At 41.8% G+C, this 27,299-nt stretch overlaps 1 protein-coding gene across 1 annotated transcript in view; it reads left to right on the top strand.

Moving 5' to 3' along the window:
• Nucleotides 1-26,296, top strand: part of LOC115646190 (cadherin-10-like) — a 154,455-nt gene extending 128,159 nt beyond the window's left edge. The window contains 3 exon segments of the mRNA XM_030551750.1: nucleotides 6,963-7,071; nucleotides 10,070-10,321; nucleotides 25,332-26,296. Coding sequence (XP_030407610.1) covers nucleotides 6,963-7,071; nucleotides 10,070-10,321; nucleotides 25,332-25,825 — 855 coding nt within the window. The 3' untranslated portion in view covers nucleotides 25,826-26,296.
• Nucleotides 26,297-27,299: the final 1,003 nt, after the last annotated feature.

The raw sequence follows: 27,299 nt of genomic DNA, 5'->3' as shown, positions 1-27,299 counted from the left end.
CAATATGGAACTAAGCAGGATTTAGCCCACTAAAACTCCAACAACATTGAATTAACAGTACAAATGTTCTTTACTTCCAAAAGAGATGAGTACAAGAGTCATGTGATCGGCTGTTTCTTATCATTCCTATCACATCTAATAATGTATATTATGAGCAACTGAAGCGGAGGCTTGACCAGTGCTTGGATGGGGAGCTGCAGGAAGTGTTAGTGAGTCAGGTGGCACACTTCCATACAACATGGTGTGAGACAGCTCTGTTCTGCTTAGGGTGACCAGACAGCAAGTGTGAAAAATCAGGATGGGGGTGGGGGGTAATCAGGGGCGGCTTTAGGCACCAACTAAAAAAGCTGGTGCTTGGGGTGGTAAAATATATGGGGTGGCATAATGCTGGGGCCCCAGCTCAAACCTGAGGCAGCGTCCTGGGCTGGATCCTGAACGCCCTGGGGAGGGGGCAGTAAACAGCTTGTTGTTCTGCCACTGGGTTGTGGCGAGGCAGGGAGCTGGCTAAGTGGGGAGGATGTCCCTGCTGCTCTCCTGTGGGCAGCAGCCACCCCCCCCCAGGCAGGAGCCAGTAACGTGGCCCTGCCCCGGCTGAAGAGGACAGGCCGCTCCTCCTTGGCTTGTCCCCGCCGCTGCAAGCTGAGGAGGAGCCGCCCATCCTCTGCAGCTGGGGCAGGGCTGCGCTACCAGCTCCAGCCCAAGCAGGGGGGGGAGTGGCCACTGACCGCGGGAGAGTGGTGGGAACTGGTAGCACAGCCCTGTCCTGGCTGCACAGGATGGGTTGCTCCTCCGTGGCTTGTCCCCTCTGCTCTCCCACGGTCAGCGGCCACTCCCCAGGCAGATTCTGGTAGCGTGGCCCTTCCCCGGCTGCAAAGGACAGGCAGAACATGGCGCCTGGGTGGGCTGCTCCTTCTCGGCTTGTACCCGCCTCTGCCTCCTCCTCCTCCTCTCTTCCGTGCCACCTTCTGCCAGGGGAGGGCAAAGGGGAGCAGAGTGGCAGCTGGGGCTGAGACAAACTCATGCTGGGACCAAGGTGAAGACCGAGAATGAGCGGGGCTGAGATCCAGCAGCAGCCCCAACTCCCAGCCGTGGGAGCGGCAGCCATGGGAGATGAATCCACCTTGGGCCAGATCCACAGTAAGGTAAGAGGTGGGCCAGATGGGAGGATCCCTGGGTCCCCTGGGGAGCTTCTGCCTGCTGGAACCCAAGAAGCTGCTGCCTGCCTCCCCAGCCCGACACATGCCAGTGCCTGGAGTCTCCTTCTGCCTTCCCCCCTGCAGGGGGTGGGTGACCTGACAGAGAGGGGCAGCATCTGTCCAGCAAGCCCAGCACTTCTTCCTTGGCTCCTCCAGCCCCAGAGCAATCTCCATTGCATGCCCCTCGGGCTCCCAGCTGGGTGGCCTCAGCACTGGGAAAATGCCAGCAGGGCTGGGTCCAGTGTGTATCCGAGCTCATGGGGAGCTCTCTCGCCCCAATAACTAGCACCTTACCTATGGCAAGTACAGTAGTGCAATAGAAGCGTAATGTGAAAAATATTGTGTCACATTGTGACACGGTCACTCAAATCATGATTACATGTGTGTACTGTGCTGCTCTATCGGCGCCATTCGCGCTAATTTCCATTTCGCTTCGGTGCCAGTGGTTATAGGGCTAAAATGCCGGGACAAAAATGAAAATGACTTTCCAGTGCTGCCTACTGGCAACAAGAGAAAAACGGCAAAAAGAATTAGAAAAACTATCTCGTACTTCAAAAAAGTATTTTACAAAAGTTGACAATCAAGGAAAAAGCTCTAAGCAATGCATTGAAGGTGATTATTCATCAACCAATCAAACCAAAGATTACCTTTATCAACTGATAAAGATGAACAACAATCTGACCAAAGATTATCTTCGCTAACTGATAAAGACGAACAATCACAATCCATCCAAAGATTTACTACATCATCTGAAGAGTCCAGAAACAAAGAACTGTTATCCAGATCTAAAACTGAAGAACAATTATTGGAAGGTGGAGAGACTGACTTAGGATTGGATCCAAGTAGATGGTCGACAATAATTACTGATGCAATGTGAATGATTATTGTGAAAAAAGGTCCTTCAAAATTAGATCCTACATTTGAATATCCATTTAATGAGTTGACTCATCGATCTATGCCATCCAGTATGAAGAAAACAATGAAAAATGGATAATTAATAGGTCATGGTTAGTGTATTCACAGACCAAAGATATAGTTTTTTGTTATTGCTGCAAACTGTTTTGTAACTCAGACATTCTTCTGACAAATGCAGGTTTTAATGACTGGCAAAATTTGCATCAGTATTTGAAAGAACATGAAACATCAATAAATCATTTATGTTCATTGACAAATTGGATTGAGCTGTCAAACAGACTATGTTCCAGTACAACAATCAATGCGGTACAGCAACATCAACTAAATTCAGAAATTCTATGTTGGCAAGCAGTGTTGGAATGTTTACTGGCAATCATTAATTTCCTAGCCGAACAATGCCTCACATTCTGTGGATCTTCAGATATTTTATATGAAAATAACCATGGAAATTTCTTAAAATTGATTGAGTTATTGGCAAAATTTGATAATGTTATGGCTGAGCATGTATGAAGAGTGAAAGATGGAGAGATTCACACCCATTATTTGGGTAAAAATACACAAAATGAGATAATAGAATTAATTTCTAATGGAATGCATAATGAAATTTTATCGACTTTGAAACATGCCAAATATTACTCAATTATAGTTGATTGTACTCAAGATCTGAGCAAAACTGAGCAAATGTCAATAGTCTTACGGTTTCTGAAAACTGATGAAAATGCAGAAGTGAAAATTTGTGAACACTTTCTAGAATTTATATCAGTGAATGAAACTACTGGGAAAGCCCTCACAGACGTAATTCTACAGAGATTGGAACACTGTGGAATTCCTTTAGAAAATATATGCGGCCAAGGGTACAATAACGGCTCAAAGATGCGAGGACGACATGCAGGTGTACAGCAAAGAATATTGAATTTAAATAATTGAGCTTTTTTCATTCCTTGCCATGTACATTCGCTCAATCTGGTTGTCAGTGATGCCGTCAAATCATCTAAAGATGCTGTTTCATATTTTATCACAGTGCAAGCAATTTACAACTTTTTTAGTGCTTCTACACACCGTTGGGCAGTCTTGAAGAAGTATCTTGTACAAAAACTCACACTTAAACCTCTAAGTCAAACTAGATGGGAAAGCAGGATAGACGCTATTAAACCATTCCGATATTCATCAGGAGAGATTTACCATGCACTGTTTGAAATAAGCCAGGACTTGTCGTATGATCCTTCATTTTGACATAAAGCTGAAACATTGGCTCAGAAAATGATGCAGTTTCAATTTTCATGTTGCACGGTTATTTGGCATAATATTCTAAATCAAATTAATTTGACCAGCAAATGTATGCAGAACATAACCATAGACATATCCGAGGAAAAGACGATTTTGAATAAAACTTCGGAATATTTAAAAAAATACCATTCAGATGAAGGATTTGAAGAAACTGTCAAAGAAGCACTACAATAGCAGAGGATCTTGATTTTGAACCAACGTTTGCACCTCAACAATCCATTCATCCTCGGAAATAAAACAAGACCGTTTTGTTATGAGGCTCATGATGATCCTGTTCTCGATACAAACGAAAGGTTTAAAGTTGAATGTTCCTATTGTATTTTGGATGTAGCTATAACTTCTACTGAAGAAAGATTTTGTCAGTTGCATGGTCATTATGAAACTTTTGAATTTTTATATGATATTGGAAATGTTAAAAATCAGTTTTTCAAAGAAGACCTCATAAAGCACTGCCAAGACCTATATTTAGCGCTCAGTACTGATAATGCTGCTGACATTGATGCAGTAGTATCGTATGATGAATTAACAGCTTTATCTGTGCTAATATGTCCTAAAACTTCTCCTCTAAAAGTATAAGAATTTATAGCAAGAAATGATTTTTTCACTCCAAACACTGCTATAGCATTACACATTCTTTTAACATTACCAGTATCAGTGGCTTCTGGTGAGCACAGTTTTTCAAAACTGAAATTACTAAAAAATTATTTGAGGGCCACCATGTCTCAAAATCATTTGTCAGGACTCGCATTAATTTCAATTGAAGGTACTATTGCAAAAAATTTAGATTTCACTGACTTATTAAAAGACTACGCAAGTATAAAAACCACAAAAATTAATTTCATATAAATTATTTTTCATTACAGTGTATAGTTGAACTCAAATTGTTTGTAGTTGTGTTTTTGTTAAAATTCAATGTTAAAATTACACTAGTAGGAAATTGTTTTATTTCACTAACTACAAATTCTCTGTTTTCATTTTTTTTTAAGTTTAAACAGTCAGAACAAAACTGCAAAGTGCAAATTTGTGTAAAAGCCAGAACAAAAAACAGGGGCGGGTGGGGGGAAGAGCCACATTTTTTTTTGCTTGGGGCAGCAAAAAACCTAGAGCGAGCCCTGAGGGTAATAGGAGCCTATATAAGAAAAAGACCAAAATCAGGACCTCTGGTCACCCTAGTTCTGCTGAAGGTGTTGCCATTCAGATCAAGTGTACAACCAAGTGCCTGACTGCTTGTCACTAAAGATCCCATGACACATTTTAAAATAATCAAGGAGTTAGTCCTCAGCAAACTGAACCTGGCTCAGGATGATGCCCTCCTAAAATTCCCATTAATATTTTGTCTGGTTTAATTCAGCCTCCTACATCTTGTTTAGAAGCCTTGTTGACACAGAATGCTTGCGGTATTCCATTTAAGACATAGCTGTACCTCACTGATGGTGAGTCATCCCTATTGCTTGGAAAACATTAGGATTCTTTACTAAGAAGGAGGTTATATACAGGAAAAGTGTGTGTCTGTGTGTGTAGTATGAACGGAATGTAAGATCCTAAATCAGTAGGGATATTATATGCCAGTGTCCCATCATATAATGTATATATGTAGAAGTATCTCAAGCCAAATTTCACTGTCCTGTTGAGTTTGCCTATTGTCAGAAACAAAGTTTTTTGAAACATGTTTTTTTTCCTTTAGCCTAAGCCAGGGATCAGCAACCTTTGGCAAGCAGCCCGCCAGGTAAGCACCCTGGCGGGCTGGGCCAGTTTATTTACCTACCATTTCCGCAGGTTCGGCTGATCGCGGCTCCCACTGGCCGCGGTTCACCGTCCCAGGCCAATGGGGGCTGCAGGAAGTGGTGCAGGCTGAGGGATGTGCTGCCTGCTGCTTCCCACAGCTCCCAATGGCCTGGAAAGTGAGGGTGGGAGGGTCTTTAGAGAAGGATAAAGGAACACAATTGAGAGAGGGAGAGCCTAAGCTTTCAATGTGAAAGAGTTTTACCTTTGCAGTTCGAAATGACTGGAGGAGAGAAATGGGTAGTTAGACGAATGTTTGGAAGGCCACAGAGAGGAGGTTACCATTGCTGAGGCAAAGGATGATATTACTTTACAAGAGTTTTAATGTTAGGAATGAAGAAAACAGATGCATTTTGGAAATTCTAGAGAGACAAAGCAGGATTTAGTATGTCACAGGAGAGATGTCAAAAATGACAGGTAGATTGCAGGCTTATGGATCAGGTTGGATTATATAGCTGATAACAGTAATGGAGTCGGGAGGATATGGGGAGGATTCTAGAAGAAACTTCAGTTTTTGCCAAGTTGAGCTTGAGTAGACAATGGAACATTGAAGGCGAGATGTTAGTGAGTGGAGAGGTAGTTCTGGTAACCATCAGCATAGAGTAGTAACCAAGGCTGTGTGATGAAGCAGCAAAGATCTCAGGTTTACATCTAAGAGATGGCACTTGGCATAGCTAACGGCCAGTAAGTTTCAATGACAAACTACACAGGTTCACTGCATATTTACATAGAAAAAATGGCAGGGAATCACCACTACTTCCTGCAATGTCGACAACAGGCTTTCTTTGAAAGTCTGCATCCCAAGTACTCTGATGCAGCCTAAGTTATGAGATCTACCCAGGATCTCAGATCCCAGCTAGGGGCAATAGAGGTGTATGTGTTTTAGCATTTTGACTAGAATGTTTGAGAGTCATGGTAAACAATTTTTCCCTCATAAACTCTTAATTTACATGATTTTCTGTGCTGAGAAATGGACAAATGAATTTCATTACAAATTTAGAAGTTTCAAAGTGGTTTCTGTTTTGCAGTGTTTGACATTGAATAGTTTTTGTTTCCCTCATCTTCTTTTAACCCCTCTTCCTCTTGCAGTTTCCTCAGATTTGGAAGATTTACAGTGGCAGAGTTAGTGTTTTATTTTTGCTGTTGTCAATCTAACTTTTCAACACTTCTTCAACTTTGGAAAAGAGAGTAGGAGGAAAAAGGAGATAATGAAAAAAATTACCTTCAATGTGGTGGGGGGAGGAAACTAAAACATTCATATTATTTTCAGTTTTCAAACATTTAAACGAAATACAAATTTCAGTTTGAACTGTAATGAATATTTTTGTTTTGAAATTGATATTTTCCTGTCAAAGATTTTGGCCAATTCTTTGTATAAGTTTTAAGTGTATTAATTTAATCTGAATTGCTATTGTATATACTTGCTAAAAATATACAGAGAAACATGTAAGGGGCAAAGGTGGGTAGTTCAGAATATTATGGGGAGGTGGTCATTTTGATTTTATAAATACTGGGTTTAAACTTTGCTTTGCAGTGTTTGGAATCCAAACTCTGGACCAATGAGCTAGGTTACTTACTGCTTTATTTTTTTCACTTCATCAGGAAAACAAGCAGCATATATGACGAAAGGTACATTTGATTAGTTATTATATTAGATGGTATTATTTATACCATAGTTTGTTTTATAAATATGGATTTTTTTTTAAAGCTGGCACTGTTCCTTGAAGTAACCAGATAACTATATCACAATGCCTGGTTATTTTTGTTTTTCCTTGTCTGCAGCTAATACAGACCATAAGTGCAGTAGACAAAGATGACCCCCTTGGAGGACAAAAATTTTTCTTCAGTTTAGCTGCTGTTAACTCAAACTTTACTGTTCAAGATAATGAAGGTAAAATACAGAGCTTGCCCATGGTATAAGATTTATCTTTAATTCCTAACTTATTACAGGTATTTTTCTGAAACATTTGAACTTGTGTTTGTAAAAGTTAAGACCTGTTAACTGGAACAAAGGACTTGGCTTTCACGGGCCACTGAACCTCATACAGATAGCAGACAAAATTAATGTTGCTACTGTGGAGTTGCCTATAAGCTTACTGCGCTTATGACCCTTTCTTCTTGTCCATAGTAACACTTACGATATATATGATGGAAAACTGGGTATCAACAATTTGATGGAAATAATTTCCTTTATTTTAAAAGAAGAGTAAAGATTTAAATATTTTACAAACCCCAAATGTAAGTTTATGTTGAAGTAAATCTGGATCAGGATTTCAGTTGCATTTGGTGGCTTTACATGTTTTTAAAACATAGTGATTTTGTCATCTTTTGGTTTGGGGATTGTTATAAACTGAACCTCAAGGAACAATCAAGAGAGTCATGTTAACCTGCACTGTATCTAAAACTAGAAAGAAGTTCAGAGTGTGAATCAAGACTGCTGAGTCCTCATCAGCTCTTATTTATTTCTATTATTAAAACAGTTTCCCAAATGGGGACACAACATTTGGTTTTAGCTCTAGAAGATGGTGGTGCCTAGCAGCCCCAATCATAGAGCAGGGACCCATAATGATAGGCTCTGTACAGACAGACCCTGCATCAAGAAGTTTACAATCTAATTAGAAGAGATATGGGAGCACAAGGAGCGATGAGACAGGTCTGAAGATATCAGACTTTGAAATCTGAATGCTACAATTTCAGGTTTTTAAAACTGCTTAGAAGACTAGCTGCACAATTGCTATTGAAATTCATGGGAACTGGTGTCCTAATCCACTAGGTGACTTTGAAAATAGCACTGAAACCTGATATCTGGGGGTCTTTCTAAGGCAAGGAGCAGCATTTTCCTTTTTTGGGTAGTTAGGAATCTTCTCCATTCTGATAGTATCAAATTGTTTGTGTGTCCCCTGGGTCACAGGACATTGTACCTTAAACTGTAATGAAGCTGCTCAGGAGTCTGGGATATTTAAGTAGTCCCAGTGTTGAGTAGATGAGGCAGTTGAAGGGTCATGATAAATGCTGTCTGTGACATGGATATAACCACTATATGTAGTCTATAGATACATTTAATACACCATAACCAAAATAAAAATTCACTGAAGTTATATAAAGGACACAGACCTGTAATCATTGGAGGTTTACTTAATCTATTCACATTCAAAAACAAATGGCATTGATCTGATCTCATCATTAAGCCCCTTATCTGGACATAAATGAATTAACGTATGCTCTGTAGAGATAAGCCATAAATGGGGAATGGTAGAGGCTTAACTTAGAAGATAGTTTGGAGGTAGGTAAATGCCTACTGTCCCCAAAAGATTGTCAGCTGTCCTCGACATACAGAAGATTTCATTTTATATAATCTTAATTCACCTTGTCAGTTTCAGTTTAAGCTCACAGAATCCTAGACTCAAAAGAAAAGAAAAATCATTCTACGTTTAGTAAGCCTCCACGGCCTACTGCACCCCCAGGCACCACAACTGAGAAAAGTTCCTCTGGCTTATGTACAAACAATGGAGAGTCTGTAACAACAGGTGAAGGGAGAGCAACAGAGAATAACATGGCAAGAACAGGATCTAAATATTTGGGTTGTGGGTCAGAGGCAGTGTATAGCAGAGGCTAATCTAATGCCTGATTTTTTGAGGAGGGAGGGCAATGAGGGGAGAATGGGAGCAGAGGAAGCTTGACCAAAGGGACTCGCTTCATAGTCTTCTGTCTTTGCTCCTTTGTAAAGCTGAATGAGGCTGATGACTCCAAGTGGATAGCCAGTTTGGGTTTCTTTTTATTTATTTGTCTTTTTTTTTCTGACTGTTGCCAGAAAAAGCTTTTAAGAGTTTGACTTTTGTTGGGGAAATGGGACATGAGCACTCATCCATAGTCTGTTTGGTTTGTGTTAGAATTATGAAATCAGCCAGCATAAAAAGAAGTGAAACAAGGGTGACATCAGATGGAAGGAACTGTAAAGAAACATTCTAGAATGCATACAATAGAATGTTCTTCACTTCTCTCAGTCTTCTAGCTCAAACCAAGTGCAATATTTTAATAGGGGATATATCCTGGGGAATAGATCCTGCCTATGCAGAGGATAGTCTCTAAGAAAATATATCTTATCCATTTCTAATGATATTCTACACTTTTTGTAAATGAGTTTCACTCATTAACTTCAACGGGAAGTCAGCTGGCAGTACAGATAATGCTTATCTAGCAGAGACTGACAATTCTGATCAAAGAGGAAACATTTGCCCTTATTGCTTGTTTTTGTATTTTTGTCCTGTATTAGTAGAAAGAGCAGCAGCCCTCCTGGCATCTCTGACTTGCAGGGAGGCTATTTGCACAGCACTTAATGCTACTGTTTACATTACAGATTAATAACAGCATAAGACTGTACTACTTTACACATACACAGTATCTGGAGTACATTCACGTGTCTAAACTGTTTAGGAAAACAGTAATGCATTTTGATTTTCTGAATGCCTTTGTTAATCACTGACCCAATCAAATTTCAGATTGAGATATTGAGGAATACAATGCATTGGACAACAGCATGTTGAGGGGAAGAAAGAGGCGAAGCAGCCTTTTGGTCAAGTTGAAATGCCAGTAGAAAAAAGCCTGATGTCAGATATTAAGGAAGTGCATTTTCCTGAATAACATAGTGAACCAAAAACTCTGATAAAAAATGTTTGTGTATATTATATATACTATGAATTTTGCATTTGACAAAGTGGGTATTCACCCACGAAAGCTGAAGTTCCAATACTTCTGTTAGTCTATAAGGTGCCACAGGACTCTGTTGCTTTTTACAGATCTAGACTAACATGGCTACCCCTCTGATACATGAATTTTATAGTTATATATTACACATTAGTAATATATATAATTATTTTTATCTGATATAGATAACACTGCCAGAATTTTGACAAGAAGAAATGGCTTCAGTAGACATGAAATAAGCACCTATTTCCTGCCAGTGGTGATATCGGACAATGACTACCCAATCCAGAGTAGCACTGGCACTCTGACAATTCGAGTGTGCACCTGTGACAACCGTGGTAACATGCAGTCCTGTAATGCTGAGGCCTTGCTCCTTCCTGCTGGCCTGAGCACTGGTGCTCTAATTGCTATTCTCCTCTGCATCATTATACTTCTAGGTAAGTTATAGAAAAACGCATCTTTTCCCAAATGAACTAATACGGGCCTGACCAATGGGAAGCTACTTAGTTTTGAAATGTTAGTGATTCTGTTTTGTGATACAAGATTCAAAAACTACTGTAATACAGTGGAAACAGTTTATGCTATGATGAACTTAGATGTAATAAAACATCTAGGTGACTAAGAATGAAAAATCTCAGGTTGTTAAATTGTTTCAACAAATTTCAATATGCAAATAGCCTCACCTATATACTTACAGTGAAGTTGTTCCCTTAAAAATGGCTAAGAGGGTTGAATTACGTAGCAAAGTCAAATCAATGAACTGAGACTTCAGTTTTTGGCATTTACTGGCAGAGAATTGTAAAATGTACTTTTAAGCAGATAAATAATTTGAGACACTTTTACCCCTTTATCCATGTGAAACCGTCATCTATGCCACTTTCTAATAGGAAATGTACTAGAAATGGTTGTGAGAGCCAAGAAAAGTTATCAATATTTTTCATTTTAAGTTCGTGTAGTGATTCACCGTTCGTAGAGAAGCAGTGTTCCTTTCTCTATGAACTGGTGGAGTTTACCCCCTGAAACCAGTAGATCTTGTGAGAACTAAATGAAGGCCAGGACGCTCCTCAAGTGCTTTGTTTCCAAAGGGATGAAGTAAAGGTGACAATTTCAGTGTGTTTTCCATGAGAACACACACAAAAAGCCTAGCCCATGACCAATGATATTTTATGTAAACTTTATTTACTTTGCCATGGAATGCCTCAAAATACATAATATGCTTATGATATAAAAATACGTGTCTGGTGTGTTGTATTGATAATAGATGTACCTTTTTTTAGTTCTCTCATGCACATGAAAAAAGCTCAGGAAATATTATGTAAAGGGCCAAATTTTGCCCTTAACACTGGTACATCAGAGTAACTTTCATTGATTCAGTTCAGTGCAATAGGTTAGAGCCTGATCCCCTGCTATCATGTCATACATGGAATTTGTTGGTACAGACTCTTAGTCCTCACTTAGTGAGCTAAGTGGAAACTGCCAAGGAAAGAGTAAAGTTTAGGTGACAAGATGTATACACACACTTGTTTAAAACCTTCTCCTTGCTAGTTATGTATCTTTTATTGAATAAACAATACTTTTTTTAGGGCTGTCAAGCGATTAAAAAAATTAATCGTGTTTAATTGCATTATTAAAGAATAATAGAATACAATTATTTAAATACTTTGGATGTTTTCTACATTTTCAAATATACTGATTTCAATTACTACACAGAATACAAAGTATATAGAGCTCACTTTATATTATTATTTTTATTAAAAATATTTGCACAGTAAAAAACAAAAGTAGTAGTATTTTTCAGTTCACCTAGTAAAGAGCTTGCACAACATCATTTGTATAACTGATCTTACAAATGTAGAATTATATTTAAAAAAAAACTTCACCTAAGTATAAAACAATGTAAAACTTTAGAACCTACAAGTCCACTCAGTCTAACTTGTTCAACCAATCACTCAGATAAACAAGTTTGTTTACATTTGCAGGAAATAATGCTGCCTCTTGTTTACAGTGTCAGCTGAAAAGAGACAACAAGTGTTTGCATGGCACTGTTGTAGCTGGTGTCGCAAGATATTTACATGGCAGATGCACTAAAGATTCATATGTCCCTTCATGCTTCAACCACCATTACAGAGGACATGCGTCCATACTGATGACGGGTTCTGCTCGATAACAATCCAAAGCAGTGTGAATCAATGCAAATTCATTTTCATTAACTGAGTCAGATGCCACTAGCAGAAAGTTGATTTTCTTTTTTGGTAGTTCACTTCTCTGGTTTCCACATCAGAGTGTTGCTCTTTTAAGGCTTCTGAAAGCATGTTCCACACCTCATCCCCCTCAGATTTTGGAAGGCACTTCAGTTTCTTAAACCTTGGGTCGAGTGCTGTAGCCATCTTTCAAAATCTCACATTGGTACCTTCTTTGTGTTTTCTCAAATCTGCAGTGAAAGTGTTTTTAAAACTAACAACATTTACTGGGTCATCATCTGACACTGCTATAACATTAAATATATGGCAAAATGTGGGTAAAACACAGAGCAGGAGAAATATAATTCTCCCCAAGGAGTTCAGTCACAAATTTAATTAACACATTTTTTTAACGTGCGTAATCAGCATGGAAGCATGTTCTGTGGAATGGGATCCAAAGCAGGAAGTGGCATACGAATGTGTAGCATATTTGACAAGTACATACCTTGCAATGCTGGCTACAAAAGTGCCATGCAAACACCTGTTCTCACTTTCAGGTGACACTGTAACTAAGAAGCGGGCAGCATTATGTCCAGTAAATGTAAACAAACTTATTTGTCTTAGCGATTAGCTGAACAAGGAGTAGGACTGAGCGTACTTGTAGGTTCTAAAGTTTTACATTGTTTTGGTTTTCTGAGTGCAGTTATGTAACAAAAAATATTTCATTTGTAAGTTGCACTTTCACAGAAAGAAATTTCACTACAGGTGAATTGAAAAATACAATACAATTTCTTTTATCATTTTTACAGTGCAAATATTTGTAATAAAAATAATAATATAAAGTGAAATCAATATATTTGAAAATGTAGAAAACATCCAAAAATATTTAATAAATTTCAATTGGAATTCTGTAGTTTTAAAAGTGTGATTAATCTTGATTAATTTTTGAGTTAATTGCATGAGTTAACTGCGATTACTTGACAGCCCTACTTTTTGTTTGAAGAAACTTTTTTTGAGTCACTTTTGGAGGCATGCCAGTAGCAGCTTATTAAAGGCAAATTTCTTACAGATCTCAACAAACACAGTTGGGCCTGTAGTGTTAAAACATTTGGAAAGAGGGGCACTGCCACTTGAGGAGTGCATTTGAGAAAGGCTGCAAAGGTGGGAATAGGGGTGCCCAAGTAGGCATATGATTGGCCACTCAGTTGATCTGCATTAGGCAGAACACTGAATTTCAGCGGTTATCTTCATAGAATCATAGATTAGGGTTGGAAAGGACCTCAGGTGGTCATCTAGTCCAACCCCCTGCTCAAATCAGGACCAACAGCAACTAAATCATCCCAGTCAGAGTTTTGTCAAGCCAGGCCTTAAAAACAGTCCACCACCCTAGGTAATCCATTCCAGTGCTTCATCACCCACCTAGTGAAATAGTTTTTCCTAATATCCAACCTAGACCTCCCCCACTGCAACTTGAGACCATTGCTCCTTGTTCTGTCATCTGCCACCACTTTGAACAGCCTAGCTCCATCCTCTTTGGAAACCCCCATTATTCTTCTCTTCTGCAGACTAAATAAACCCAGTTACTCCAGCCTCTCCTCATAACTCATGTGCCCCAGCCCCCTAATCATTTTTATTGCCCTCTGCTGGACTCTCTCCATTTTGTCCACCTCCTTTCTGTAGTGAGAGGCCCAAAATTGGACACAATACTCCAGATGTGGCCTCACCAGTGCTGAATAGAGGGGAATAATCACTTCCCTCAATCTGCTTGCAGTGATCCTACTAATGCAGCCCAATATGCCCTTAGCCTTCTTGGCAGCAAGGGTATGCTATTGACATATATCCAGCTTCTCATCCACCATAATCCCCAGGTACTTTTCTGCAGAACTGCCAGTTGGCACCGATCCCCTAGCAATGCATGGTATTCTTCTGTCCTAAGTGCAGGATTCTGCACCTGTCCTTGCTGAACCTCAGATTTCTTTTGGCCCAATCCTCCAATTTGTCTAGGTCACTTTGGACCCTATCTCTACCCTCCAGCATATCTACCTTTGCCCCCCAGCTTAGTGTCATCCACAAACTTGCTGAGGGTTCATTCCATCCTATCATCCAGATCATTAATGAAAATATTGAACAAAACCATCCCCAGGACACTGAGACACTCTGCTTAATACCAACTGCCAACTAGACATTGAGCCGTTGATCACTACCCATTGAGCCTGACGATCTATCCAGTTTTTTCTCCACTTTATAATCCATTCATCCATCCACACTTTTTTAACTTGCTGACAAGTATACTGTGGGAGACTGTATCAAAAGCTTTGCTAAAGTCAAGATATATCACGTTCACCACTTTCCCCATATTCACGGAGCCAGTTATCTCATCGTAAAAGGCCATCAGGTTGGTCAGGCATGACTTGCCCTTGGTGAATCCATGTTGACTGTTCCTGATCACCTTCTTCTTCTCCAAGTGCTTCAAAATGGATTCCTTGAGGACCCGCTCCATGATTTTTCCAGGGACTGAGGTGAGGCTGAATGATCTGTAGTTCCCCAGATTCTCCTTCTTCCCTTTTTAAAGATGGGCACTACATTAGCCTTTTTCTAATTGTCCGGGACATCAGCATGAGTTTTCAAAGATAATGGCTAATGGCTCTGCAATCACATCAGCCAACTCCCTCAGCACCTTCGGATGCATTAGATCTGGACTCGAACTTGTGCATGTCCAGCTTTCCTAAATAGTCTGTGGCAAATTGCCAGCACTATTATGATGGGTCTTGCCCTTTCTTTTTTTGGGGGCCGAGGGGGGGTTCAGGGCGCCATTTCTTGCCCCTGAATTGGAATATTAATTGCTCCACTAGTGTCCTTGAGGAGGGGCCCTGAGGATAGTGGTGAACCACTTGAATTGGCAGTTTCTTCCCCTGGGCTACTTCCCTCTCCTGCCCTTCAGCTTTTGGGGGGCTTCCTGTCCCCCCTCTGCACAAGCCTGGTGCCCCTTTCCTAGGGTCTTGGACTTCTTAGCCCACCACAGCACTCCTCCAAACTTTCCTCTGCTTCCATTCAAACTGTTCTCTGTTCCAACACCAATCTTCTCTGCTCCAACTCCTTCAAACTGTTCTCTGCTCCAATACCAATCCTTTCTGCTCCAACTCCCACACTGTCTGATTGAAGCAGGAGTTTTTATCATCTGACTGACTGCAGGTGCTCTAATTGGCTTCCAGTGCTCTAGTTAATCTATAGCAAACTTTCTTCCCCTTACAGGGAATAAGGCTTCCTTCTAACCCTCTCCTGCTGCCCTCTGGCCATGCTGTATCACATATCCACCCCCCCCACACCACTCAACACCATGGGGCTGGGCTACTTGGGATGAGAGGCAGTGTTGTCGCGAGGGGCCATCAGCATTGCCATGTTGGCTTCCAGCCCTATGCTGTACCCGGAAATGGAAGGGCTGCAGGGATAGGAACCACCTAGTCACTCTTGCGTTCTTCTCCTTGTTCCTGTGCATCCACTGGAGCAGGGTGTGGTCTGTCACGAGGGTAAACCACCACCCCAGTAGATAGTAGCGGAGAGGCTCCATAGCCCATTTTACCGCCAGACATTCCTTTTCAACAACAGCATACTTTTGTTCTCTGGGGAGGAGTTTCCGACTGAGGTACATCTGTGAAAGGACGGCTCCTAGCCTACTTCCGAGGCGTCTGTTTGTAAGATGAATTCCTTCTCGAAGTCTGGGGCTATGAGTACTGGATGGCAGCATAGGGCTGTCCTTAAATCTGCAAATGCTTCTTCTGTCGTATCAGTCCACTTTACTATCTCGGGGCCTCGAGCTTTTATCAGATCTGTCAATGGCCCTGCTCTTGTGGCAAAATGAGGGATGAATCTCCAATAGTATCCTGCTATCCCTAGAAATACTCTGACCTGCTTTTTGCTGACTAGTCGAGGCCAACCTTGTATTGCCTCCACTTTGTTCCACTGGGGTTTCACCAAACCTCTCCTTACTACATACCCGAGGTATCTGGCCTCAGCTAGTCCTATCATGCACTTGAGAGGGTTAGCAGTGAGGTCAGCCTTCTGCAGGGCATCTAGCACTGCTTCTACTTTTTCTAGGTGCATTTCCCAGTCAGGGCTATGGATGACTATGTCGTCTAGATAAGTGGCGGCATACTTGGCATGGAGTCACTGTAACTTATCCATAAGTCGTTGGAATGTTGCAGGTACCCTATGGAGTCTGAAAGGGAGGACAGTGTATTGAAACAGGCCATCGGGTGTAGAGAAGACAGTCTTTTCCTTGGCATTCTTGGCCAGGGGAATTTGCCAGTATCCTTTGGTCAAATCCAGAGTGGTTAGGTATCAGGCCTTGCCTAACTGATCAACTAGTTCGTCAATGCATGGTATCGGATAGGCATCGAATTGGGATACTTCATTCAATTTCCAGAAGTCATTGCAAAACCTCAGGGTGCCATCAGACTTGGGGACTAGGACGATAGGGCTGGACCACTGACTGTGGGATTCTTCAATAACCCTGAGTTCCAGCATCTTCTTCACTTCCGTCTTAATTTCTTCCCTTTTAGCTTCCGGTATTTGGTATGGTCTTATCGTCACCCTTACTCCGGGGCTGGTGACAATATGATGTTGGACCAGTGTCGTACGGCCCGGTTGTGTACAGAACATGTCCTGATTCTGGTGGATCATCTCAATGACCTCTGTTCGTTGTTCTGGGGTTAATTCAGGAGATATCTTTACCTGCCCCTGTGGGTCGTCTGTCTGGGGTGGAGCTCCTCGAATGACCAGACACGTCTCTCGGTCACGCCAGGGCTTCAGTAAGTTGACGTGGTAGATTTGCTCTGGCTTTTGGCGGTCTGGTTGTCTGACCTTATAGTCCACCTCCCCAATGGCTTCCACTATCTCATATGGTCCATGCCAGCTGGCTAGGAGTTTGCTTTCTGCTGTCAGCACTAGCACCATCACCCATTCCACCGGCTGAAATCTCTGTACTTTCACCCGACGTTTGTAATATGTCCGCTGGGCATCTTGTGCTTTTTCCAAATGTTCTCGTACTATAGGGGTTACTCAAGTTATTCGCTTACGTGCTCAATGACATTCTTTCCTGGATTAGGTTGTTCTTCACAATCTTCCTTGGCGATATCTAATATCCCGCGTGGGTGGTGTCCATATAGTAGTTCAAAGGGAGAGAAACCAGTGGACACCTGGGGGACTTCCCGTATAGCAAACATTAGATACACTAGAAGGGTATACCAGTCTTTTCCATCCTGTGCTACCACCTTCCGGATCATACTTTTAAGGGTATGATTAAACTGCTCGACCAGTCCATCTGTTTGTGGATGGTAGACTGAGGTCCATATAGCCTGGATGCGGACTAGGGCACATAAGTCCTTCATTAATTTTGACATGAATGGAGTTCCTTGGTCTGTCAGGATCTCCTTAGGGATGCCCACTCTGGCAAAAACCTGTAGTAGTTCTTTTGCTATTGCCTTGGATGTGGAGTTCCTTAAAGGAATGGCTTCTGGATACCGCATGGCGTAGTCAAGGATGACTAGTACGTTTCGGTGGCCCCGTGCCGATCTTTCCAGTGGGCCCACTATGTCCATGGCTATCCTCTCGAAAGGGACTTCAATAATAGACAAAGGTACTAATGGGGCCCGCAAGTAAGGTCGTGGGCTATGCAACTGGCATTCAGGGCAGGAGGCACAATAGCGCTGGACTTCTGCACATATCACTGGCCAATAAAACCTTCTTAGGACTCTATCCAGTGTCTTGTCTACTCTTAGATGTCCCCCAAACAGATGACTATGAGCTAACTCTAGTACTGCCCTTGTGTGTTTCCTTGGGACTAAGAGTTGCTCTACTTCTTCCCCTTGTATTTGCTCTATCCTGTACAAGAGATCGCGTTTGAGCACATAATATGGCCTTGGGCCTTTGATCTTTCCTTCCACAGGTACGCCATTTACTTCCACTACCTCCTCCCTCACATTCGCATATAGCAGATCATTGGCCTGGTCCTGCCCAAAATTCTCACGTGCAGTACCAATCTGACCTAATTCCAGAGGGCCTATTTCTACTCTTCCCCCTGGGTTGCTCCTACTTGGGCTAGGAACTGCCTCTGAGTCCTCCCTGGCCTGAATTATCTCCTGGCCTCCTGAGTGGGTTCGCCAACCCACAAGGGAAGTTTTTTGATTCTCTGCTAGAATCCTGGTCCCTAATCTTTTATCTGCCCTCTTTTCTCGCCTAGACTTTTGGGGTTTCCCAGGGGATGAGAATAACTCTGGAGCAAATTCGGCAACCATTGGGGTGAGGCTATGTGTAGGTGCCTCCGTCTCAGCCTGGGGGTTGCTACCCTCCTCTGGCTCTATTGGGGTAAGTAAGCTCTCAAACGCAGGGAAGTCCCTACCAGTTTAGACAAGGTAGGGGAGCTTGGGGACCACCCCTGAAGTCACCCTGGTTGTATTCCCCTGGATCTCAATCTGCACCAGCATTGTGGGGTAAAAATTCACGGTGCCATGAACGCACGTTACCCCTGTGATTTTGGCCCGGGTTAGTTGGTCTCACCCCACCAACTTCCTCGAGACCAGCGTGACAGCACTCTCAGAATCTATGAATGCTATGGTCTTAATACCATTCATTTTTACTGATCTTGTATACCCATGTGAGGTCATTGTGACCCCTACCAGGCCGATTAGACCACATTGCTCCCCGTAATCCCCCAGATTACACTGCATAGGTTCTTCCCTGTTGGGGCATTAGGCTGCTATATGCCCCAATTCCCCAAATTCATAACACCGCCCCCTTATTCTCGTTGTCACCCTCTGCCTGGGGCTATTTGGCCAGTCCCCCACCTCTCTTCCCAACCCCCCAGGTCCCTTCTTGGCCTTGGGCCATTCCTCAGTGTCTTTCCTCTCTGTTACAGTTCTCCTGTAGTTCTCAACAGCCCAGGGTCTTGGGTTTTGGGTTGGCTTCCTGGATTGCCATGCCTCCCTGCCTGGGGTCTGGAACAGTTCGCAAGCTGCCAGCTATCTTTCCACGAGGGAGACCAACTCATCATAGGTGGAGGGGTCATTCTGGCCATCCCAAGCCCAGAGACCTGGTGGTAGCCCCCTCATATACCGGTCCAGTACCAGGACCTCCATCATCTTCTCAGAGCTGAGGGCCTCAGGGCGCAGCCATTTCCGAGTTAGGTGGATCAGGTCAAACAATTGTGATCAGGGTGTCTTGTCCTCCATATACTGCCACTCATGGAATGTCTGGGCTCGCAATGCCGTCATTACTCCAGATCTGGCCAGGATCTCTGCCTTCAGCTGAGGGTAATCTGCTGCAGTCTCTGTGGCCATATCGCAATAGACCTTCTGGGCCTCCCCACACAGGAATGGGGCAAAGATACTAGACCACTGATCTTGGTGCCAGGCCTCCCGCAGGGCTGCTCTTTCAAAAGCCAGGAGGTATGCCTCCACATCATCTTCCTGTGTCATTTTCTGTAGGCAATGGCTGGCCCATATGGTCTGGGTCCCTTCACAGTTGCAGTTCAGTTCTATAAGGGCCTTCATCTGGTTCACCAGGTCTTTCAGCAGGGCTCAGTCCTTGGCAACCTGACTCATCAACAGATGATTAGTCTCCTGCTGCATCCGAGTCACCTCTTGTTGGGCGGTTGCTTGGACCCAGGTAGCCTCCTGCTGGGCCGCAGTGGCTTGTATTAGGGCCTTGACCACGTCATCCATCTTAAGGATGGGAGGGTTTTGCCTACCCCTGGTTTAAGTCCCCAGCACGCAAATCCCATTCCTGACACCATGTGTGGCAAATTGCCAGCACTATTATGATGGGTCTCATGCTTTCTCTTCTTTGGAGTGGGTTCAGGGTGCCATTTATTGCCCCTGAATTGGAATAGTAATTGCCCCACTAGTGTCCTTGAGGAGGGGAGCGGAAAGGGAGGGACCTGGGCATGTCCTCTACTCCAGATCCCAGCCCAGGGCCCTGAGGATAGTGGTGAACCACTTGAACTGGCGGTTCCTTCCCCTGGGCTACTTCCCTCCCCTGCCCTTCAGCTTGTGGGGGCTTCCTGTCCCCCCTCTGCACAAGCCAGGTGCCCCTTACCTAGGGTCTTGGACTTCTTAGCCCACCACAGCACTCCTCCAAACTTTCCTCTGCTTCCATTCAAACTGTTCTCTGTTCCAACACCAATCTTCTCTGCTCCAACTCCTTCAAACTGTTCTCTGCTCCAATACCAATCCTTTCTGCTCCAACTCCCACACTGTCTGATTGAAGCAGGAGTTTTTATCATCTGACTGAATGCAGGTGCTCTAATTGGCTTCAGGTCCTCTAATTGGCTTCCAGTGCTCTAGTTAATCTATAGCAAACTTTCTTCCCCTTACAGGGAATAAGGCTCCCTTCTAACCCTCTCCTGCTGCCCTCTGGCCATGCTGTATCACAAGTCCTTAACCTGTTCTTTCACCACTGAGGGTTGCTCACCTCCTCCCCATAATATGCTACCCAGTGCAGCAGTCTTGGAGCTGACCTTGTCTGTGAAGATAAGGCAAATGTCTCTGCTCTGAATTTGTTTTCATTATGATTTCTAACTCCTCACCAGATGGGTATCTAGTCAGGAGTCAAAAACTGATGTATGTTGTAACTCAGAAAAATAATTTTTACTCAACAAATCAGCTCCCTGACCTCATAGTGAGAGTTGCTTATTTTGACAAAAGTAAGTGTTTTGTCTTATTACTACTTACCACCTTCAGGTGTTTGAGAGCAGGACTTGGATTATACTCCTCCTTGTGCATCACCAGCAAGAATGTATTGTCATGTTCCAATCAGTTACACTTGTGCAACTCCCTGAAGTCAAACTGGTTGCATAGTGTAACTGAGGACACCATGCACTGTAGTAATGGGTGCTCATTTGTGAGAATAAAACAACACAGTTTAGGTCTCATAGCCACAGATGAGTTTCCAGGGCTAGCAGATTTTTGTTATTGCTGGTGGTGGTTGTTTTTTAAAGCTCTTTATAAATAAAAAGATGCTTTATTTGAAACTGCTGTCATGGGATATGGCAAGCTCGCAATCATATGATATTGTTTTAGAGTCACTTTTTAGAGAACAACCTCTCATTTGTAAGTAACACAAGCCCAGGGGCGGCTCTAGGCACCAGCACGCCAAGCGTATGCTTGGGGTGGCAAGCCACGAGGGGCGCTCTGCCGGTTGCCGCGAGGGCGGCAGGCAGGTTGCCTTTGGCGCCATGCTTGCGGAGGGTCTCTGGTCCCGCGGCTTCGGCGGACCTCCCGCAGGCGTGCCACCGAATCCGCGGGACCAGGGACCTCCCTCAGGCAAGCCGCCGAAGGCAGCCTGCGTGCCATGCTTGGGGCGGCAAAATATCTAGAGCCGCCCCTGCACAAGCCACCTATGCTTGGATCTTAGGGTGGGTAACCTGACTTTCCAGGGTCGTTACCGATCTGCTGGTGAGGACAGAAAAGTAGATTAGCTGAGATGTAGTTCATGGGTTGCAGTCCAGGACCTATGAAAAGAGCAGCTGTCGCAAGTTGTTCATTAAATTTAGATTCATGCTGATGTGTGCATTAACCTAGCTTTAAATTTAGGAACTGGTTTTAAGATTCAAACTGGTGTCTAGAGCCAGCATCCTTGCTAAGTATTGCTGAAGAGGGGCAGGAGGGAAGGAACTAGTCCGGTCCCCCCATGGCAGCAATGGCCAGGAAGACAATTGATTATTTTAGTCTGTATGATAATCAAGGAAATAATTTTAAATATTTGATTCTTTACTTAACATTTTAATAAGACTATATTATGTTGCTGGAGTTGTTCTGTATTTATTGGTATCATATTTTTGTTTGAGATATATGTAATTTTGTGTGGCACAGCGCAAAAGCTGTTAGAGTTTAGAGTCAGAAATACTGTTACTTGCAGCACCAAACCTCATTCTGAGAGAAATTAATATGACCTTATTTCAAAGTTATTCATAGGACTACATCAGTAAACAAACATGCTTACTGATATGACCTTATTTCAAAGTTGACACAAAGAACCATTAATGAGTTATAGTTTGGGATTCTCTGCAGTACGGCCATGCAAATTGCATATGTGCATGGTGTTGCGCTGTCTGGAGTGGTTCACAACTGTGAGTGCCTATCTCAGGGCAGACACCCCAAGCTGGTGGTGTGTTCTATAAATAGATTTCACCAAATCATTATCATAGGTGAACTCCTGGATCACTATACCAGTCTTACCATGGAGTCACAGACAGACTCTCCAGTCTATCTTGCCACCCACACAAACTGGACTTCACGATAAAAGGTCACGAACAAAAAATAATCACATCAGGTTGCTCCCAGTCCTGAGAGACCACTCACTCACCCCAGATCAATGGATACTCTAGATTTTTCACCAAAGATAACACTGGTAGCCAATTCTATAGTAAACTAACCAAAAGAAGAGAGCGTTAAGAGATTAAAGCAGGTAAAATGTATGTATAAGTGAGTCACGGTTTATAATTCCAAATGATGGCAGTGATGTAATAAACTGCTTATGTCCCAAAAGTATTTTCAGGGTACCCAGATTATCTCTGAGGATCTCCGGTTTGCATCTGGCATACTTCCCCATAAGAATTCAAACAGTCCAGAGACCTTTCCTTAAATCCATATTTATAACTTCTTCTCACAGAAAACAAGATGACGCAGTCACTACCTATGTAGGCTTTTCCTTTGATGACGGAGAGTGAGGAATGCATTTTGAGTCTTTGATCTCTGATCATACACACAATGACCACTTGCTTTGAAATTAACACTTTTCTGTTAAAGTTCTTCATTTGCATTCACAAGGCTTCTTCCTTGGTTGATGGGTTATTTAGTTAGAGGGATATAAACCATGTAAAATATTTGCTAGTACATTTCAGTTTCTCAGGAGAGTTGGGGCCTCCAAGGTGAACTCATTACAGAAACATGAATGACATCCCCTTCAGGGGAGGGGTGGGACCACCAGGAATCAGAAATCAGTTAAATAGGGGGGACAGATGAAAAGTGCAGAGATGGGAATGAGAGCAGACAGACAGTAATAGGACACTGCTGTGACATGTGGCAGGCTGGCAGGCTTGGAAGCTGATTTGCTGTTTTTAGCCCACAGAATGGGTACTGCCTGAGCATTGACAGAATAAGTTTTGCTCACTGTTCTGTCATAGTGTTTCGTCCCTCTTGTTGCCAAAAGGAAAAAAGGGAGATACCTCATGATTAATCATAAAACAGTCTCTCTCACTAAACAATCAAACTCATAGCAAGATTTTTCGCTTTCCTCGGCAGCATGGGGCATAGGTCACTTGCTGGAGGATTCTCTGAAGCTTGAGGTCTTCAAACCACAATTTGAGGACTTCAATAACTCAGACATAGGTTAGGGGTTTGTTATAGAAATGGATGGGTGAGATTCAGTGGCCTGCATTGTGCAGAAGGTCAGACTAGATGATCATAATGGTCCCTTCTGGCCTTAAAGTCTATGAGTCTATGAATCTATAATGGGATACAGGTAAGTGAAAACAATGCAGGTAACATCCCACTTGTTTTAATGCAGTTTAAACACCAAATACACTCTTATACAATCACTTTGATCTATACTAATACAAAACTGAATTGACCTGGTGCTTTGGCATCAGCTGGCACCTGGTGTGGCAGTGTCACACATGGGGTCAAATCCTGCTAGTTTTACTCAAGTGGCTATCATACAGGATTATAACTGTAATTTCTCAGCACATATCACAGAAGGTGCTTATCTTTTAGAATTAGGATTCTACTCTTTAGTTGTGAAATGGCATTGTTATCCCAGGGGCTAAATTTCCCCATTTAAATGTCTGTTTTCTACAAGACATTTTGAAATAATTTCCAGAGGTTCACTTTTTGAAAACAAAAATAATTGAGTATTGTTAGATTTCTTTCTCCATTTTTTCCCTTCACTTGAAAAGATGGTGTGAAACCAGCACACTTTATGCTAGTATTAAAATTAATATCAGAACAGGTGTGTGCGTAGCTCTTCTATGCACTTCCAGTTCATGAAAGTATTAAAGTTAAAAATGAAAGAAAGTGTTTTTCCAACTGCAAATATTTAGAGAGTGGTTTTCACCAGCTTATTTTTCCAGTGGAATAGAGGGAGGGGAAAACCTGAAAATACCAAAATCATTTTATTTTGAAATGCTGATTCAAAACAATTTATTTTTTCCAATCAGAAAATTTAATTTTTTGGTCAAAAATAGTATTTTTCCTGAAGAAAAAAATATAGCATTAGAGGAAGACACACTTTCTGACTGAAAAAAAAAGTAATTGAACCAGCTTTACTTATTAGGTCCCATTTATGAGTTGACTGCAGTCATATTACTTGTATCCATTAAAACTGGTTGATTCACAAATACCTTGGCAACTAAGAGTCTGAGCAAAAGCTCACTGAGGTTAATAGTTTTCATATCTGTCTATCATGGATGGTCTAGACAGTATTTGGTCCTTCCATGAGGGCAGCGGACTGAAACAATTATACTTCATATTTATATAGTATAATATGTGTTCAAGTAAGTGTGGTTTTGTAAGGGAGATAGAAACAAGGTAATTTAAATTCCAGGTTCATTAGAAGGAGTTCCTCTTTCTTATACTAAAAGAATATGTGTTCACTACAAACAATAAAAAATGACACCTATGTTCTCTCTAACTGCAACCAGCCATAAAACAGAAACACACTATTTCTCACACAAAATCACCATTACAGTAGAGCCATAGTCAGCAGTATCGTGATGATATATTCTTGTCAAGTAGATTCCTGTGCACTAGTTCACAAATGTTTAACTTTACATGAAGTAATCAGAAAGGAGCTGTTTGGAGTGGAAGCATACCAAGATTGAATTTTATGATTTTCAAAGTAATATTTAATTAACTGTAACTCAAGCACAGTTTGAGCAGTCTGCTTGAAACTTGCAAAAATAGTCTCCCTCACCATCAAAGTAGACCTGGCCATTTTCAGACCAAACCAATGTCCCTATTCAAAGATACAGAAAAGATCTTATTCTCAGTGCATCCTGTGTGAAGCACAAGAGAGGTTTTACACAATACACGGTAAGGAGATCAAAAAACAGGATGGAGTCATTGCTGTTTCAGGGTCTCTTAAGTTTAGTTGGTAAAATGTAGGTAAAGTAAAGCTATTGCGTCTGCTGAGTTTGCCACTGAGAAATTGTTAAATTGAGATCTTTAGTTTATCTATCTGCTCTTCTGTTTTTTCTTTTTCTTTTTCTTTTAAGTTATTGTGGTGCTATTTGCTGCTCTGAAGAGGCAGCGAAAGAAAGAGCCTCTGATTCTGTCTAAAGAGGACATCAGAGACAACATTGTGAGTTACAATGATGAAGGCGGTGGAGAGGAAGACACTCAAGCTTTTGATATTGGCACACTGAGAAATCCTGCAGCTATTGAAGATAAGAAGCTTCGACGAGATATTATTCCTGAAACATTATTTATACCACGGAGGACTCCTTCAGCACCAAATAATACAGATGTCCGAGATTTCATTAACCAAAGGCTAAAGGAGCATGATACTGATCCCTCTGCACCGCCATATGATTCACTTGCAACCTACGCCTACGAAGGAAATGATTCTATAGCTGAATCCTTGAGTTCCTTAGAGTCAGGTACTACTGAAGGAGACCAAAACTATGATTACCTCAGAGAATGGGGCCCTCGGTTTAATAAGCTAGCTGAAATGTATGGTGGAGGAGAAAGTGACAAAGACATTTCTTAACCTCCAATAGGGTCCATTTGAGAGGAAGTAATTTTACAGGCACCTTCTCCACTCAACAATATTTAACATTCAAGAAAATTTTCCTGCCACTCAGCACAATGGTTTTCTTTCTAATTTGTTCATTGTCATTCATTCTTTCTAGTAGGATATCATGGAATATATACAGCATTTTATTTAATCCCCTTCCAAGAGCCAAAGCTATGGAAATTCAGTGTTGTCCATTTTAGTAAGTAAAAGTATTTTCAGAAGCTTGAACAGGGTGATATTCCCTTAAGCAACCTCATGTACAAGCCGCTTTTGTTAGGTACATGTCCTACCCTTGCAAGTGCAGCTTTTAAGAAGGCAAAGAAAAAAAAGTATGTCCAATTCTGTACATTAAAATTAAAAAAAAATGTACATGTGGTGTTAATAAGTGTGATATGCAGCTGGTTTAAAAAAAAGTTTGTGCAACTTCATTTCATCAAATTCTATCTGCCAATGTTTTATATTTATATTTTTGTATTTATTTTTAAGAAATAAACCAGTTTTTACAACTATGTAGCCTGTTCTGGGAGATGAATTGTGAATCCTTCCCCTCCAAGAAGCTATCTACATACACGGGCTGAAGGAGAGAATGCAATTACTCCTGTAACAACAGTGCTTACTCCAGCCATTTTTATGCTGTCTATATTTAACCAAGCATTTCTCACCAAAATTTTGGAAGTCTTCAGACGGAGAAGATTGGGTGTCCATTCATTTGTTGAGGGGAAAAAAAAAACAATCTTTCAACTGTGACCAAGAAGGTGGGAAGCAGCACCGCTGGGAAAACAAGTCCTATTTCAAGAATACAATGAGTTTAAGTCATCTGACTAAAATTTTGCAATATTAGACTTTAAATCAATAGGACTACTTAAATGCAAGGACTACCTGGGGCTTCAATACCTCTAGTATAGCTTCCGTTTTGCTGGTCCAAAGTCCTATTGAAGCCACTGAGGTTAACCCAGCTATAGCAATTAATGTGGAAAAAAAAAAGTTAAACAAAAAAAAATTCCTTTTTGTTAAGGCACCTTAACAGATTACAAAGCTATAGTTTATTAGATTGTCTAATTTACATGCATTCGACGAAGTGGGTATTCACCCACGAAAACTCATGCTCCAAAACATCTGTTAGTCTATAAGGTGCCACAGGACTCTTTGCTGCTTCTAATTTAAAGGTGAATTTCCTCTTCAAAATGATTACAGACTGACATCACTAAAAATATCTGTCCACAATACAAGCACACACACACACACACACACACACACACACCGCCCCTCTAGTTTTTATTAACATGTGTCAGTTGATTTCTAGTGTCTCCTAGAAGTAAAATAAAAAAAAAAGTAGGAAACTCAAGAGTTGTCATCTAATAAAGAGTCTAACGGTTACAGAACAGAGCAAGTCCTCAAGAGATCTTGGTTCTCTGACTCTCCCTCAAGTTTTAGATTGTACAGATTT

Source organism: Gopherus evgoodei, chromosome 2 (assembly GCF_007399415.2).
Source record: "Gopherus evgoodei ecotype Sinaloan lineage chromosome 2, rGopEvg1_v1.p, whole genome shotgun sequence".
NCBI classification, from domain to species: Eukaryota; Metazoa; Chordata; order Testudines; family Testudinidae; genus Gopherus; species Gopherus evgoodei.
This window is presented reverse-complemented; position numbering and strand designations above follow the sequence as displayed.